The sequence below is a fragment of the Acomys russatus genome, chromosome 14 (genome assembly GCF_903995435.1).
Source record: "Acomys russatus chromosome 14, mAcoRus1.1, whole genome shotgun sequence".
Lineage (NCBI taxonomy): Eukaryota > Metazoa > Chordata > Mammalia > Rodentia > Muridae > Acomys > Acomys russatus.
Window position 1 is genome coordinate 31,498,254 of NC_067150.1, and position 17,331 is coordinate 31,515,584.

General features: G+C 39.6%; 1 protein-coding gene across 1 annotated transcript; it reads right to left on the bottom strand.

Moving 5' to 3' along the window:
- Positions 1 to 10,488: 10,488 nt before the first annotated feature.
- Positions 10,489 to 13,062, bottom strand: LOC127198010 (olfactory receptor 149). The gene is made up of 2 exons (XM_051155815.1): positions 13,053 to 13,062; positions 10,489 to 11,426 (listed from the first exon to the last, which is right to left on the bottom strand). Exon 2 carries the CDS (start codon positions 11,422 to 11,424, stop codon positions 10,489 to 10,491), a length of 936 nt encoding a protein of 311 aa, XP_051011772.1. The 5' UTR covers positions 11,425 to 11,426; positions 13,053 to 13,062.
- Positions 13,063 to 17,331: the final 4,269 nt, after the last annotated feature.

Here is a 17,331-nt window from a genome sequence, read left to right on the forward strand (position 1 = left end):
TCTCTCTCTCTGTCTCTGTGTGTGTGTGTGTCTGAGAGAGAGAGAGAGTGTGTGTGTGTATTTGAATGTATGCAGATGTGTAGAGCCAGTGTGTGCACATATGGAGACAAAGGATCAACTTCAGATATCTTGTCTATGTTACGTACCTAACTGAGACAGGGTATCTCACTGACTCACATTATAATAACCAGTTTTTATATGGATGCCAAGGATCCTAACTGGTCCACTTCTGAGTTTTTATGGTATAACTTTTAAGCTTGGCTTCTCACTTTAAGTATAAAATTGTGCACTAGAAACCTCAAGCCAAAGTCAACAGTTAAATTTGCCACTTCAAGATTTCTGCGGAGTAAAATGTAATGTTATTATTAAAAGCAGCACCAGGCAGGTGAAAAGGAAATTTCACATCATATCACTGAATTGCCATTGCTTGTTCTTCATTTGCTCCCCATTTGTGCCACACGATACTGCTTTTTAGCAAGTGCAACTATAATGGGCTTTGTGATTGCCTGTGATTATGAACACATGACATGCTGTTGTAAACCATACTGATTTATAGTGGGCATCCACTGAAGGCACTTCATTAAAGTAGAACAAATCTTCCTTTACAGAGTTGCTGCAACAATTTGTTAAGATGATGTTCTTGAACTGTTTTTATGCACAGTATAATACTACACCGTGAGTTCATTATTTCATGGACACTTTCTAATGCACTTGAGAAGGTGACTACACTGAGATAGGCGAATATGTTAAGCCCAGATGAAATAACTGGGGAAGAAAGAATAATTCTTGGAGGTATATGAGTAGAGGACAAACCTTTAAAAATAATGTATTTTCAGTTAATGTGAAAATGGGCAGACGCTTCTGAATGAATGGATTTGTTTTATTGAGAATAGGAAGACAATCCAGAGACTTTGCCTTATGTATCTTAGGTAAAGATTATTATTTTCTCCCTTTGAAGGAAAACATTTAACTAACTTCTATAATTGCATTATTTTCTTATAAGATTTGTTACATGATTTTTAACAAGAGCTGATTAATTAGCAATAAATAATGTCCCATAAACATCTTCATTCTTCCGTGTTCTGAGACTGAGTGGCAGCAAGGAGGACACTGCCCATCCCGTTGATGGAGAAGGAAGCCTGAAGCCAGGACTTTCTATAAATCTTTGTGTCTGAGGAATTCAAAGGTGTGGAAAACAAAATGTAAGAAGAAGGGAAGCAGATTTGAGCACTTACTTGGTCACAGGTCATAACACCTCAGTGAGGGAAGTCATCTTTACTTCATTCCAAAAGTGATGGGGCTACGTCCCCCAAATGTTTCCCATCCCATGATACTGGCATTGGGCTTGAGTTTTTTTTGGGTTGTTTTGTTTTGTTGTTGTTGTTGTTTTGATATAAAGATCACAAGTGCTCTCTCACTCTTTGAGAATCATGCATAGAAGAGTGTGTTTCATCCCAGGAGATGGGGTGGTGTGTTGTTAATGGAAGTGAAAGGACCTTCTGCATTTGTGGAATTTTAAATGATGTCATGGTCCCTCCAGAGCCTCATCCACGTTATAAGACTCAAGAATAGAAGTCTTCGGAGCTCAGGGAGTGATTAAACACTTGTTACAAAACAGACTGCAGTAAGGAAGATCATTCTTAAATCAATTGACAATGAGTGTGTGATTCCCTCCTGACCACTCCACTTTCTCTTCTGCGTAAATGTCTCATTGGCATCTCTACCCTGGGACGTTATCTGTGCCCTGACAAATCTATTGTTTCTATTTACATCATTCTCTTATCTCTTGTGGTCTCTCATCATCTGTTGATTTTAACTTATCATCAAGATCATAGCAGTTTTAGGAAAAGCTAGTTAATATTAAAATGAATATTGTGGACTTGACTCTGCCTGGGTTTCCTTTCAGCATAAAGATCAATCCTGAAAGCATATATAAAAGTAGCTTTATACAAGCTAAACATGTTGTATTTATATATGTAGGGATATATTATATACATATACATATATACACATATGTATATGCACGTAATAACAATGAAAAAATAGGTCGTGAATTTGAAGGAAAGCAAAAAGAGGTATATGGGAGGATTGGGGTCGACAATAGGGAAAGGACAAATGATGTCATTATAAGTCTCAAAAATTAAAAATCAGGTGAATATCAACTAACTGATGAGAATAAACATTTATATAGCAATTATTAATCTGAAATAATTTGTTGTCCATCATTCTACATGGATAATTCAGTCTAAGAGCATCAAGTAGAACACTTTTATAATATATTCTCAGAGGACTGACACAAAACAAAACAAAATCCTTCTATTGCCTAGGGATGCCCTAGCTTACAGTAGTGTTGATATAAATGAGCCCACGGTACCACTTACTCTGTATCAGTATAGCAATAATGCTGTTGGTTTATAAATTTACTACACTACACTTTCTGTCAGTGTCTTAGGATGTACTCCTTTTATTTTTTAAGAAAGAGACTTAAGATAAAACAATATAGCATGTTATATCAGGGGTAGCTTCATTCATCCTGTGTTATGAATACTCTGGATAGCATTCATGTGGAGTGATGAATATCTGTTCTATCTGGAACTATGTTTCCAACGAAGAAATTGAACATATATTTTAGAATGTATCCCTTGTGTCAATGTTTCATTTTCATTAAACACTTTTTTTGGCCAGATATTTTCTTGTCTCCTCATTTGTCAAGTTATTGAATATGCCTTCGCGTAGGCATTAAGACTAACAATTGACAGAGTTAAACAAAAAGCTTATGTAAAACAAAGTACAGCATCATTATACTGAAGAGGCAGTGTCTTAGTCTGGGTTTGTTGGGTTTCTAATGAAATACAATGAGCAAAATAACTTGGAGTGCGTGCATTTCACTTACACTTCTAAACCAAAGACAGTCATGACAGGAACTAAAACAAGTCAGGAACCTGGAGGCAGGAGCTGATACGGAGGATATGGGGAGAGTATTGCTTTCTGGCTTGTGCCCACAGCTTTCTCAAACTGCTTTCTTGTGTCAACCAAGACCACCTTCCCAGGGGTGACACCACCAGCAATTAGCTTGGCCATCCCACATCAGTCACTAATTAAGACCATGCTCTACAAGCTTGCACAGTCTTGTGAAGGAATTTTCTCAATTGAGATTGTCTCCCCTCAAAAGAGTTGAGTTGACATAGAAACTAGCCAGCGAAAACGGTCTATAGAATGGGGGAAAAAAAATGTTGTCATTTCTATATCTAACAAAGAACTGCTGTCTAGAACATACAAAGAACTAAAATACAAAACAAACCCTAAACACTAATAAAACAAACAAAGAGCTTAATTAAATAGTGAGAACTATATAGAGAGTTCCCAAAGGATGAAATACAAATGACTGAGAATTATTTTTTAAAATGTTAAGCAGCTTTAGTCATCAGGGAAATGCAAATTAAGCCTGCTTGGCAGTAATTTCATTTTAACCCAGTGAAAATGGGGTAAGATAAAACAAAACAAAACAAAAAAAAAAAAAAACAGTGAAACAAAACAACAGCAAATATTACCAAACAATAACAAAATAATAAAAATGCTGGTGTAGTTGTGAGGAAAGAAGAACACTTATTCCCTGCTAGTAGTCAACCCACTATAGAAACCAGTGTGGAGGCTCCTCAAAACCTGGGAACAGATCTATGACTTGAGCCAGCTATAGCATTGTTGAGTGTATACCTGAAAGACTCTACATCCTACTGCAGAAACACTTGCCTGTCATGTTCATTGCTGCTCTACTCACAACAGCAAGAAGTAGAAACAGCCTAGGTTACCATAATCGGGTAAATAATAGATAATAGAATGTGGTATATTTTATACAATTAAATATTTTTCAGACATTTTAAAATTAGAAATTTCACAGATAAATGGAAAGAGCTGGAAAGAATCATTCTGTGTCAGGTAATCCAGACACAGAAGGAATACTGTCTCGTGTTTTCTCTCATCTGTACATGTTAGCTTTGATTCTTTAGATATGGATGTATGGCCGTATGTCAGGAAATTAGTAAGGAGTCACGAGTCGGGGCTTTGAAAAGAGGGAAACAGAATGCGGGGCTATGAAGGGAAAGGGGAAATAATGTAACAGGAAGGGTTAAATAGAGTTGGGGATGGGGCTTATAGCTTAGAAAAGGATACACGAGGAGGGTTAACTAAAACTAAAGATCGTCTAAAAAAGTCACATGAAAAACTGCTTCAGAACATGTACCTATGAAACAAGAGCTTGAGTGGAATTATTCCACTAGGCACATGGGCTTTCAAATAAAAATCTCAGTATCAGAAATGGATTGTTTCTTTTTAATTTTTTGTTTGTTTTTAATTTGTTCACTTTACATCCCAATTGTAGCCCCCTCCCTCCTTGCCTCCTGCCCCCACCCTCTCCCAATCATACCCTCTCCCTCGCTTCCCCTAGTTTTCAGAAAAGAGAGCTCTCCTCCCCTAACATCTGACCTCAACCTATCAAGTATCATCTAGACTGCCTGTTTCCTCTTCCTCTGTGGCCTAGCAAGGCCTCCTCCCTCTCAGAGGGAAGTGGGCAACGTGCCGGGCCTAGAGTCCACGTCAGAAGTAGTCCCTACTCCCTACAGTATGGGACCCACAAGGAAACTGTGCTGCCTGTCCACTACATCTGAACAGACCCTCTGCTCAGGATTATTTCGTATGAAGTTTGGACAGTGATATTGCACAGATTTCCCAAATGTTATAAGCTATTACTATTTATTGCGGGTGCTTTCTCGGATCCTGCCAGCCATTGAAATAATGATGCTGGGACTTCTATCGTAGTTTAAAACTTAGACTTTTGCTGAAGCAGTCCCCCAACTACTGTCTGAACTTTACCTGTCTATTCTAGAACTACCACTCACTATGTGGCTAGCTCTCTAACGCCCTGCTCCTGTTCCTGGGTCTGTTCCTTTCCAAGTCCTCTTAGATTCTTTCACCCTCGTACTTCCTGCCCCAACTATTCGCCATTAGCCCTTTATGACATTGAACCAGCATTGAGACAACACCTGATACATGATGTAGATTGCCTTTAGGCATAGAAGGCTATCTGACCTTTATGTCTCTGAGCAGGTATGGAAGAACAAGTATTTACAAATATAAAGCTAGAAATGGGCCATAGAAATGAGGAGGTTGCCTACTTTTTGATCACTTCCCCCTGGAAGGGATGCGTAGCCAGGCCATGGAGGAAGAGGGCTTGCTCAGTCCTGATGTAGCTTGATGACCTGGGGTGGAGGTGGGGGCTCCTCTTTCCTGAGGAAGAGGGGAGAGTGGTAAAGGGGGGGGGGGGGGGGGCTGGGATGAGGAGGGAGAGGGCTATGATCGGGATGTAAACTGAATAAAAAAGCAATGTTTTAAAAAAAAAAAGAAATGACAATACCAATATCCTGCTGGCATTTGGCTTTCTGCTGGCACACTAATCAATCAATAATTTAAAATATACAGACAAAACTTCTCAATGAGAGGATCATCCCCCATTAACCATTGCTTTAGTTTACCTTCCAGAATCTGATCATAATTATACTTGAGTTAAAATTATTAACCCTTAACCTTATAAGCCATTACTATACATGCTTATTTTTTAATTAATTAAAATAAAAGATAATATTTAAAGAGAAAAATTATCCCCTCAGTATAGGGCCAAGTGATATCTATTTACCAGAACCAGAAAGTTGTAATGAAAAATGATTCTGGAGCTGGGCGTGGTGGCACACGCCTTTATACCAGCACTCAGGAAGCAGAGGCAAGTGGATCACTGTGAGTTCGAGGCTAGCCTGCTCTACAAAGTGAGCCCAGGATAGCTAAGGCTACACAGTGAAACCCTGTCTCAAAAACAAAACAAAGCAAAACAAAACAAACAAACAAACAAAAACTCTATGATTCTGGGTAATAATTTAGCAAGGACAACCTGAGCTGTTTTATCCAGCAGCTTTTACATTGTTGCTTGTGCATTAGACCTAAGCTCATTTGAAATAATAGGTACTAGCACACAGGTGAGGGCCTGTATTCGCATTTCCACTGCTTAGTTCTGTAGGCTCTTATGTTCTCACAGCTCCCAGTGCAAATTAATGGGGGCAAGTCCTACTTAAAGCAGGAGGTTTCTTTGTACATTCAGGCTGAAAAACTTAAACAAAGAAAACATGAACATGAGTGATATGAGAAGAAAACATGGTAAGTGAAGGCTTTCGTGGGACATGCCCCTTGGGCTAGTATGCAGATATAAGTGAGTATATACCATTTGAGTCTTTCTGCTTCTGGGTTAACTCATTCATTATGATCATTTCTAGTTCAATCCATTTATCCACAAGTTGAGTGGAGAGTGGGATATGACTTTCTCACGTACTCTGGTGACTCATATTTGACCATGTCCCCTGGATGGGGAGACCTGGTGGCACTCAGAGGAAGGATAGCAGGTTACCAAGAAGAGACTTGATACCCTATGAGCATATACAGGGGGAGGAAGTCCCCCTCAGGAACAGTCACAGGGGAGGGGAATAAGGGGAAAATGGGAGGGAGGGAAGAATGGGAGGATATAAGGGATGGGATAACCATTGAGATGTAACAAGAATAAATTAATAAAAAAAACTATTTTAAAAAAGAGAAGAAAACATGATAAAAAAAAATCTAAGGAGAGATAATTTGGATAAGGTATAATAAAATTTCCTGGTTCCTCCTAACTTCACAGGGAGAAATCCCAGATCACGCAGAGCATTAACTGTCTCTTGGTGACATTTCTTCTAAATAATCTGAATCCACAGAGTTCTCGTACTAGGTTCCTGTTCCGTAAGTGGTACACATTGGTGGAAGACTCCAAATGTCACCATATCTGGCAAGGCTTGAGAAATGTTGGGACCAGACATACATGTTTGCTGTTAAGAGTTCTCTTTTTTTAAGCAGTGGAATTTTCCATATGATAATGAGTCAAGTTTTTCTTATTCACTGAAATAGAGGACATAGCCAAATTACTTAATAGCCTTCTGATGTAGGTTCTTTGAATGGATAAATTAATAAGTGTATGAATACAATTGAAACACTCAAATTGTAAGTGTATATTATCATTGAAATAAATAATTAGTCTCAGAACACCGTAAACTTATATGAGTGTGTGTGTGTATGCATGTGTGTTTGTATGTTTAAGTAAGACTGACCATACATACATGAAAGAGAAAAACCATTTTAGCCCCTTCTCAACCAGGGTTGCTTTGATTGTAAGGCATTGAGGGAAAAAAATGAAATGTAGAACATGTGATACAAGTTGTACATTGTTGATTCGTTTTCTTCCTATAGATGGAGAAAGCCTGAGGAGTATTTTCCAGAAATAAGCAATATGCTTTTGTTTATCATTTTGGTTGGGCTGGCGTGGGTGCAAGGTAATTATTTAGGGCTAATATCACTGAACTCTTTCCCACTGAGCAGGCATTGTCTTCATAGGGATTTGTCTTTAATGACTATGCTATCCTGTCCAAGTTTGCCCACTTTCCAGTTTTGCTATCTGTGGGCTGTAGTTAAAACAAAGCACATAGATCAAATTGCAAACAAGCATAGTTTCTGGTGCATTTATGGAGGGGCATGGGAGTATGACTGGAGAGTGCTGCAGAAATTGCTTCACTGAACAGAGTAGTTTTTAACGACCCTACCATGGTCATGAATTCAGGGGTTGGGTTTCATGTAGACAACACTGGAAGCCAGTGTCTCAGGAAATGTCCATGCAGCCCATCTCAATCAACAATGACTTCTGAAACTCATTTTTAACATTCAGTGCTATGGTGTTATGTTGTCAATGGATTTAAGTTTTGTTTTGATCTTAGCACCTGGAAGAAGCACTCTCCTAAATGCGTTGCCTTGTTAGACTTAAAAACATTTTAAAAATACAATGTTTCTTTTTTTTTTTTAATTAATTTATTCTTGTTACATCTCAATGTTTATCCCATCCCTTGTATCCTCCCATTCCTCCCCCCCCCCCCATTTTTCCATTATTCCCCTCCCCTATGACTGTTCCTGAGGGGGATGACCTCCCCCTATATATTCTCATAGGGTATCAAGTCTCTTCTTGGCTACCTGCTGTCCTTCCTCTGAGTGCCACCAGGTCTCCCCCTCCAGGGGACATGGTCAAATGTGAGGCACCAGAGTACGTGAGAAAGTCATATCACACTCTCCACTCAACTGTGGAGAATATTCTGACCATTGGCTAGATCTGGGAAGGGGTTTAAAGTTTACCTCCTGTATTGTCCTTGGCTGGTGCCTTAGTTTGAGCGGGACCCCTGGGCCCAAATCTGCCTATCATATTGTTCTACTTGTAGGTTTCTAGGATCCTCTGTATCCTTTTATTTTGCTATTCTCCCATGCGTCTCTCATTTAGAGTCCCAATAGGATTCCATCTTACAATGTTTCTTCTTCTTTCTCACAAATCATAGAATCCATAAGATGCTTATCTCACTATGAAATTGAACTTGGACTTCCATATCCCTCAGGCTGTCCTTTTGGGTTCCTGATTTTTATAAGGAGAGAGCTTAGAGCCTTTAATTTCTAAAGAAATTTAATCTTACAGCCTCCCTCAAACCAGCTAAGGTTATCTGAGGAATTAATTTGCTTAAGGACATAGACAGGAGTCATTCTGTGCAAGCCAATCATCCAGTCCTAGAATAATGAACTGCATTAGATATGAGCCCTGCATAGAGAAAGTATAATGAATTTTATCTCCATGCAAAAACCAATCCTTCCTAAATGACAAACTTAAGTGATACACTCAAAACGCTGCCTCTTACCATTCATAACCATCAAATATGTATGTTGCATCTCACTGTAACTATTTCTCAGCCATTTTTCACCTGCAACATAAACAAAGCACCTTCATTTATCAATCCCTTTGTGTGAGATCCACCCTTGGGACCCGAAATTTCAACTGCTTTCTTTCATCCTTGGCTATGCCTTATTCATAATAGCCAGAACATGGAAACAGCCTAAGTGTCCCTCAGTAGAAGAATGGATAAAGAAACTGTGGTACATTTACACTATGGAATACTACTCAGCTATTAAAAACAAGGAATTCCCAAAATTTGTGGTTAAATGGATTGAACTAGAAATGATCATAATGAATGAGTTAACCCAGAAGCAGAAAGAGTTAAATGGTTTATAGTGACATATATCTGCATACTAGCCCAAGGGGCATGTCCCATGAAAGTCTTCACTAACCAGGAAACTGGGACAGAGGGGAGGACATCCATGTTTTATTCTTACAGATTGCTGTGACTGTCTGAATAGCTACAGGCTAGACACTAGGGCAATGGAGATGTGGACCCTGAGAGAATTGAGAATGGATGGACATAAATGAAACAGTGAATAATATAAGATCCCAGAAATCTCTTTAGGCTCTTGTTTTATTGAAAATGGCATTAGAGAGAGTATTTATGAGCTTAAGAGTAGTGACAAGACAAAAGTTGGTGCACCTTCCAGAATCTTCTGTCAACTCAGTTTTAGGGTCTTTAAGCAGAGATAAGCTTCCTGGATTATTCTGGTAGGCTCTGTGACTATTCCTTGATTCTGACGGAAGCACAGAAGAAAACTGTGAGTGTCTCTGTTCTCCTTTGTCTTCTGTCACCATCACTCGAGTGTTTTTCTATTTTCTCTGCCATTGTTACAAGGAGCTTCAAAGCTGCTATCTTCCCATCACATATAATCAAGTTGCTAATAAGTTCAGTTATGAATATTGCATGCTAGATTGAAATAGCAGATTTCTGATTTCAGCTGAAAACAAAACTGAAAAATGATGAAAGGTAAACCAAAATCAACCTTTGTCTCCTTATAGGTATGAACTGAAAAAGGAGAAAATGTAAGTGATACTGTGCAGTGGCACCTTGGATTCAACCATTAGGTCTACTCAATCCTTCCCTCAAGTCCTGTTCTTTATGCAATATCATTTCAGCTCAATGTAATAGGACAGTATTTGAAGAATAAAGATCAGACCTTTCAAACTTCAACATCCCATATGTAAATAAAATAGTTAATGCAGATATTATATGGTACTATCAATTAAGCCAAGATGAAAAAGCACTAAGGAGAAGAAAAAGAGCAAGAGGCATCAGACAGGACAATAAATAACAAGGACTGAGAAGCCTTGGGTCCAACTATCATGCAAAGAACAAGAGCAGAAAGCAGGACGAAAAGAAGAGTGGACCAGCAGCAGATCCACATTGTTCTGACTATGTGAGGACTGCTCCACTCTCACCCATTTGCGATGTTTACATGAGAGCACGGGTAGGTCTGAGTCAGACATCTGGGACCTGGAGGCTACATCCACCACTTGCTCTTAGATGTCAACTCTTTGCGTTTTAGTCTGTAATGTTGTAATTTAAAATAGTAATAATACTAATGCTCTTAAATATAAAGTAGTTTAGAGTAGCGAATGAATCTTTTACATTAGCACTGAAGGGTACCCGAGTATCCTTTACTGATCTTTCTTTACAATTTATCTGGAAGGAAGCACAGTGGACGTAGGATGGTCCACAGTGACGATTTCACCTCCTTATTCCTGAGGCTATAGATCAATGGATTTAGCATGGGGGTGACCAGGTTGTTCAGTACCTGAACAGTTGCATCCAGCCAAGGTTTTGGTGTTGGCCTTAGATAGATGAAAATCACTGGCATGTAAAAGAGCAAGATGGCAGCGAGGTGGGCACTGCAGGTGGAGAAGGCTCTGTGTCGGCCCTCAGTGGAGCGGATCTGTAGAATGGAGCGAAGTATACAGCCGTAGGAGGTGAGAATGATGAAGAAGCAGCTGAGGGGCATCAGGCCCACACTGATGAACCCCACCAACTCCAGGGATGATGTGTCCGCACATGCCAGCTTCATCACCACAGGGATATCACAGAAATAATAGTCCACCTCTTTGGGGCCACAGTAGGGCAACTGGAAGGTGAGAGTAGTTAGAAAGGTAGAATGAATACAGCCTAAAACTGATGTCCCCATGGCCAGGATGGCACAAACTCTGTGGCTTATGATGACTGAGTAGCGTAGAGGGTAGCATATGGCAACAAATCGGTCATAGGCCATGACTGTGTACAGAAAACACTCAGTACCTCCCAGGAAGTGGTAGAAGAAGAGCTGGCACACACAGCCTGCATAGGAGATGGCTCGGCTATTTCCTGAGAGGTAGAACAGCATCTTGGGAGAGCTCACAGAAGGGAAAAATATGTCACACATGGAGAGCTCACACAGGAAAAAGTACATAGGAGTGTGAAGCCGAGTGGAGGAGATGATTGCAAGGAGTATGAGCAAGTTTCCCACTAGCATGAAGATGTAGAAAGACAAAAACAGGACAAAGAGCATGGTCTCCATACCCTCTGTGTGCGGGATGCCCAGCAGGAGAAACTGAGTCACTACCGAAAGGTTCTTCATAGCTTTGAGAATGTTTGAACTTGCAAAGATTAAAAGTCAGCTGTCCATTCATCAATATCTATTAAGAAGCTTTTTGTTGTGGGAGCTTTGAGTTTGCTTTGAGAAGCAGAAAATTGTTTTCTTCTGATTAGCAAAACAAGATCTCCATAAAGAAGCAGCTGAGGGGCATCAGGCCCACACTGATGAACCCCACCAACTCCAGGGATGATGTGTCCGCACACGCCAGCTTCATCACCACAGGGATATCACAGAAATAATAGTCCACCTCTTTGGGTGGACTATATATAAGAGTCAGTCTACCCAGTTTTTAGAATCGGTATGCTTAGGATACCCATTAAGTATACCCTAAAGTTAGGGATGCATCATGAGTATAAATGATTGTCTTCTACTCCAAATACAGAAGTTAAGAAACATGGTCAAATATCTTCAAGTTAAGACAATGATTTACATGAGTTTGTATTCTGAAAACAAGTACATGTTGAATCTTGGTCATATGTTTAAGTGACTTGCTGTCACTCTTCATTATACTCTGCAAAGCAACAGGAAAATATTGTATGAGAAATAATGACATTTAATAGGAATCTTGACTTTGATTCTTCTTAGCCATACTAATGAAATAACTTATACAATGTGTCTCATAATCATCTACAAAGTGTAAAGCATACCGAGTTAAACAGTAACATCAACATAAATGAATACCAATACGACATTCATATACTGTCTGAAAGTACCCAGCAATGCCTCACCAGGCCACAGGAGAAGAGGATGAGCTCAATCCTGATGCAACTTGATGGGGTTGATGGACACTCCTTCTCAGAGGAGTAGGAGATGGGGGAAGAGGGAGGGAAGTTGGGACTGGGAGAAGATGAAGGAGAGGGTGATGATAGGGATGTGAAGTGAAGAAAGAAAGAAACAAAGAAAAGAAAAATAAAAGATGAAGAGAGGGAGGGAGGGGAAAAAAGAAAGAAAGAAAGCCAGAGAGAGAGAGAGAGAGAGAGAGAGAGAGAGAGAGAGAGAGAGAGAGAGAGAGAGAGATCTGGCAAAACTATTAGTGAACTCTAAGGTAAGATCTTCCTTAACTTTTGGAAGCTACAACTTCTAGGAATTCTAGGAAGGAAAGAAGGAAGGAAGGAAGGAAGGAAGGAAGGAAGGAAGGAAGGAAGGAAGGAAGGGATCAAAGAACCCCCTTTGGCCATGCTTCCCAAACATTCTTTCACACATATGACTATCCATAGGTCAACTACCACAGACATTATTGGCATGATCAGTAACACTGTAGTATATAACCCTTCACAAGTGGCATGGTTGATAATCAAAAACTCTCCTTATAAATGTTGAGAGTATATGCCTTCCATGTATAGGCCAGGTAAGAGGGACTACCTCTGTGGTGTTATTTCTCTTGTATTAAGGAAGGTCAGCACAAAGCCAAATAATAACAAAAACTGTGACATACCTGAAGATGAAATACGGACTTTAAATATTCTCAAAACTCCACCACTAAATAAGTTGCTTTCAGATAGTCATTGTTGGTCTCTTTCAAAGAGATAAGAGTTTTAAAAGTCAAAAGGAAAGGGATTTCAAACACAACATCTTAAAATCCCCAAGCTGCTTATAACTCATTTTACTACATACAGCGCAGGCACTAAGATCAACAATTAATAAATAAAACTTCATGAAACTGAAATGATTCTATAATGCAAAGGACACTGTCATTTAAACAAAATGGCAGCCTACAGAATGGGAAAAGATTTTCATCAATCCTACAACTGACATAGGGCTAATATCTAAAATATATAAGGAACTCAAGAAAGTAACCTCCCACAAACCAAATAACCCAATTTAAAAATGAGGTGCAGAGCTAAACAGAATTCACAACAGAGGAATCACTAATGGCCAAGAAGTATTTAAAGAAATGTTCATTGTCCTCAGTTATCAGGGAAATGCAAATCAAAATGACTCTGAGATTCTATCTTACACCCATCAGAATGGCTAAAATCAGAAACTCAAATTACAATACATCTGGAGAGGATGAGGAGAAAGGGGAGCACTTCTCCATTGCTGGTGGGAATGCAAACTTGTACTACCACTTTGAAAATCAATCTAACACTTTCTCAGAAACTCAGAAAAGATCTACCTCATGATCCTGCTATACCACTCCAGGGCATATACCCAAAAGATGTTCTACCATATCACAAGGAACTATGTTCATAGCAGCTTTATTTGTAATAGGCAGAAACTACAAGCAAACTAAATGTCCCTATCCAAAGAATGGATAGAAAAATGTGGTACATTTACAAAATGGAATAACTACTCAGATATTACAAAGAAAGCTATCATGCAATTTTCAGTCAAATGGATGAAACTAGAAAAGATCATCCTGAGTGAGGTAACCTAGGCCAAGGAAGACATGCATGCTATGTACTCACTTACACATGGACATTAGCCACAATGTACAGGATAACCATGCTATAATCCACAGAACCAAAGAAGCCAAGAAGGATTCAAGGGAGAATGTTTGACTCTCACTCAGAAGCGGAAATAAAATACACATCTGAAGTTCATGAATGGAGGGAGCTGTGTTGAGAAGGGAGGGGGTGGAGAGGGTAGCTGGGGTGGGGTTATGTTTGGGGAAAGTTGGGAAGGGAGGGAAGAGAGGGGAATACTAACAGAGAGAACAGAAATTGGTTGGAGAGCACCTCTGAGACAAGGGAGGACCCTGGGAGTATAGGGTGACTCTAGCTGAGATTCCTAACAGTGAGGGAAATGGACCCTGAAGTTGCCACCTCCTGTAGCTTGGCAGAACTTAAACTTGGAGAGGCAGAGACACCAAAAAAAACCATAAAAACTTCTGAACCAACTTTTATCCTGCGTACAAGAAATGTAGGGATAAGGATGGAGCAGAGATTGAGGGAATGGCAAACCAATGAGTGACCCACCTTAAGATCCACCCCCACAGAAGAGAACCAACCCCTGACACTATTAATGACACTCTGCAGTGCTTACAGACAGGAGCCTAGCATAACTGTCTTCTAGGAAGCTTCATCAAGCAGCATATGGAAACAGATGCAGACCCTCACCACCAAATAATGGGCCAAGCTTGGAGAGTCTTGTGGAAGCATGGGAAGAAGAGTAGAGGGAGCTGGCAAGGTGAAGGATGACACCACAAGAAGACCTAGAAAGCAAACTAACCTGGGCCCATGAGGGCTCACAGAGACTGAACCACCAACCAACGAGCTTGCATGGGCCAGACTTAGACCCCCTACATATATGTAGTTAGATGTGCAGCGTGGTCAACATGTGGATTCCCTAATAATAGGAGTAGGAGCTGTCTCTAACTCTGTTCTCTGCTTTTGGACCCCTTTCCTCTAGCTGAGCTGCCTTGTCTAGGCTCAGTGGGAGAGCATGTACTCAGTCCTGCTGTGACTTGAGGTGCTAGGGTGGGTTGGTACGCCTTAGGGCCCCCTTCTCTGAGAAGGAGAGGAATAGGGGGAGCATGAGGGTGGGATAGGAAGGAGAGCTGGGAGGGGGCTTGTATTGGGCTGTAAAGTGATTAAATTAAAAAAAAAAATACAAGAAAGAAGTTGTTTGCAATTTATTGCAAAGTTAAAGATGAACATATGGCAATGTCTGAACACTAGCCACAAACCTAAAGTATAAATTTATAGCAGAAAATGTAACTAGCTATATCTTCCTGACTCAAGGCTAACAGGACTGAAGGACAAACTGACAGCAGTAAATACAGTTAGCCCCTCCCTATCATAAATACTTCCTGAGTACTGGGACACACATAATAACTCAAAGCTGACTACAAACTCACTCCAGAGAATATTAAGGTTAAATATGTCTCTCAGCATGCCACAAAGATGAGTGCTGCTTTCCTGACCAGGCACAGGCCACTCTGGTTAGAGGGCCACAAAGAAAAAAGGCCCAGAGCCACGCAGCTCTTACTCTCTTGGTCTACTCACCTTGTCTCTTTATTATGGTTATTTTTTTATTTAATTTAATCCTACTAAAAGTTAATTAAATTAGTTAGTGTCCAAGCCCTTATCCATTTTAAAAGGAAATTGTTGAATTTCTTTCCAAGAGAGGCTAATTTAACAAAGTGTACTGTATATTTTTCTGACTTACTTTATGTTCATTCCATCCCAAAGTCAAACTTGGTAGCCAGTGTCACAGGCTGTTGATAATAACTTGTTTTATTACCTCTTTTATTTTGTGAGTTTATAATGTAATTACATCATCCCTCCCTCCCTTTTCTCCCTCCAAATCCTCTCATTCTTTCTCTAATTTAGATTCCTGACATCTTTTCTTTTATTGCTACTACGTAAACCCATATATAGGCATGCACATATATGTTCCGAAATACAACCTTCTCAGTCTGTATAATGTTACTTGTATATGTTTTTAGGGCTGACCATTTGATATTACATAACCAGTCTTTATGCTAGTCCCCCAAGGAAGACCCTTTCTGCCTCTCTAAGCAGGCTTTATTTTTATTATGTAAAACTATGAAGTGGACTTATACCACTTCCTCCTTAGATTCCATCCCCCGGTGATCTTGAGAAGTAGAGTGCTGAGAGGGGTCCCAACTTTAACAGAAGCTGCTGTGCTTGTTGTTTTAAGCCCTTATCTCTTCCAAATGGAATAAGGAAAACTTAAGCATCAACCAAATAAAAGGCAGAAGCAAAGTACATGCTATGGTGTTGAAATGGAAATTACAGCGGCCTGCATAAAATAAAGATAAGGAACTGAACTAAGGGAGAGGGTTGTGTAAGCTGAAATCAGAACAGACACCTAGAATGCAAAAAGCCTTTCCACCCACCCACTGTTACCTTAGTAATGAAAGTAACAACAATGGTGGCTACACATGCCATTTACTGGATACTCACTGTGTTCCAAGGACTGGTGAGTCATTTATAAAAATCTGTCCTTTAAAAAAAAAAAATCCCATAAACTGTTATTTGTTTTGCAAATCAGATCTGCAGACAGAAAACTGATATTCAAATACATTAAGGAAAGCACTTTGTTTCATTCCATGTCTGTGCTTGGAATCTTTAGAAAAATCTGTTCTCCCTTTGCCCCTACTTCCTGAAAGGAAAAAACAAACCTCTTCTACTGCTTGAAAATGAAGCCCTTCTCTAAGGATCAAGAAGTTACCTGCTACTGAAAGCATGGCAGCAGTTCAAATACTCATACTGGGCACCTGGTAACACGGCCCTAGCTTTCCTAAGTATAATAACTAGAATTCGCATTTTCTTTTTTTATGGCTAGACCAGGGTGTTCCAGCCCAGTGAGCTTCTGTGCCCATTTATGAAGAATTATGTCCCATGAGGCTTATGCAATCAAGGCCAGAACACTCTCAGACTGAAATACTAGCTTAAAGTGTTCTGAGAATCCTCTTAATCCCTGCCTGGAGTTCAGGAATAACTCAGAGGGAGCAATTAGATTGTCACCTCTAGTCATCAGCAAATCATAAAATGATGGTGACGATTTCACTGTAAAGAGATGTTCCAAAGTGAGAAACATGTGTCTCCAAGATTATTTGCAAAGTAAAAAACACAGCAATTCTTATGGTATTAGTTCATCTTCAATGCCGTCCCTCCGTTTGGCTGCCTTTTGTATCGTTTAGACCCAGCGACACCATTCAACTCATCATCTTAAAAATTATCTAAACATGTCCAAAGGTAAAGAAGAAAGAAACGGACTTTTAGATTTTGGAAAGGGATTTACCTAGTGTTTTTCTTCTAAGGCAAAAGATTGTTCCAAAATGGAGAGTGACACACAACTAAAAGTTAAAAAAAAAAAAAAATGTCACAGGAATGTTTCTGGATGTTAAAACTAAAAGTAGTTCATATTCATAAAAACCTGCTTAAACAACAAAGATTTTTCTGTCTTATCAAAAAAGTT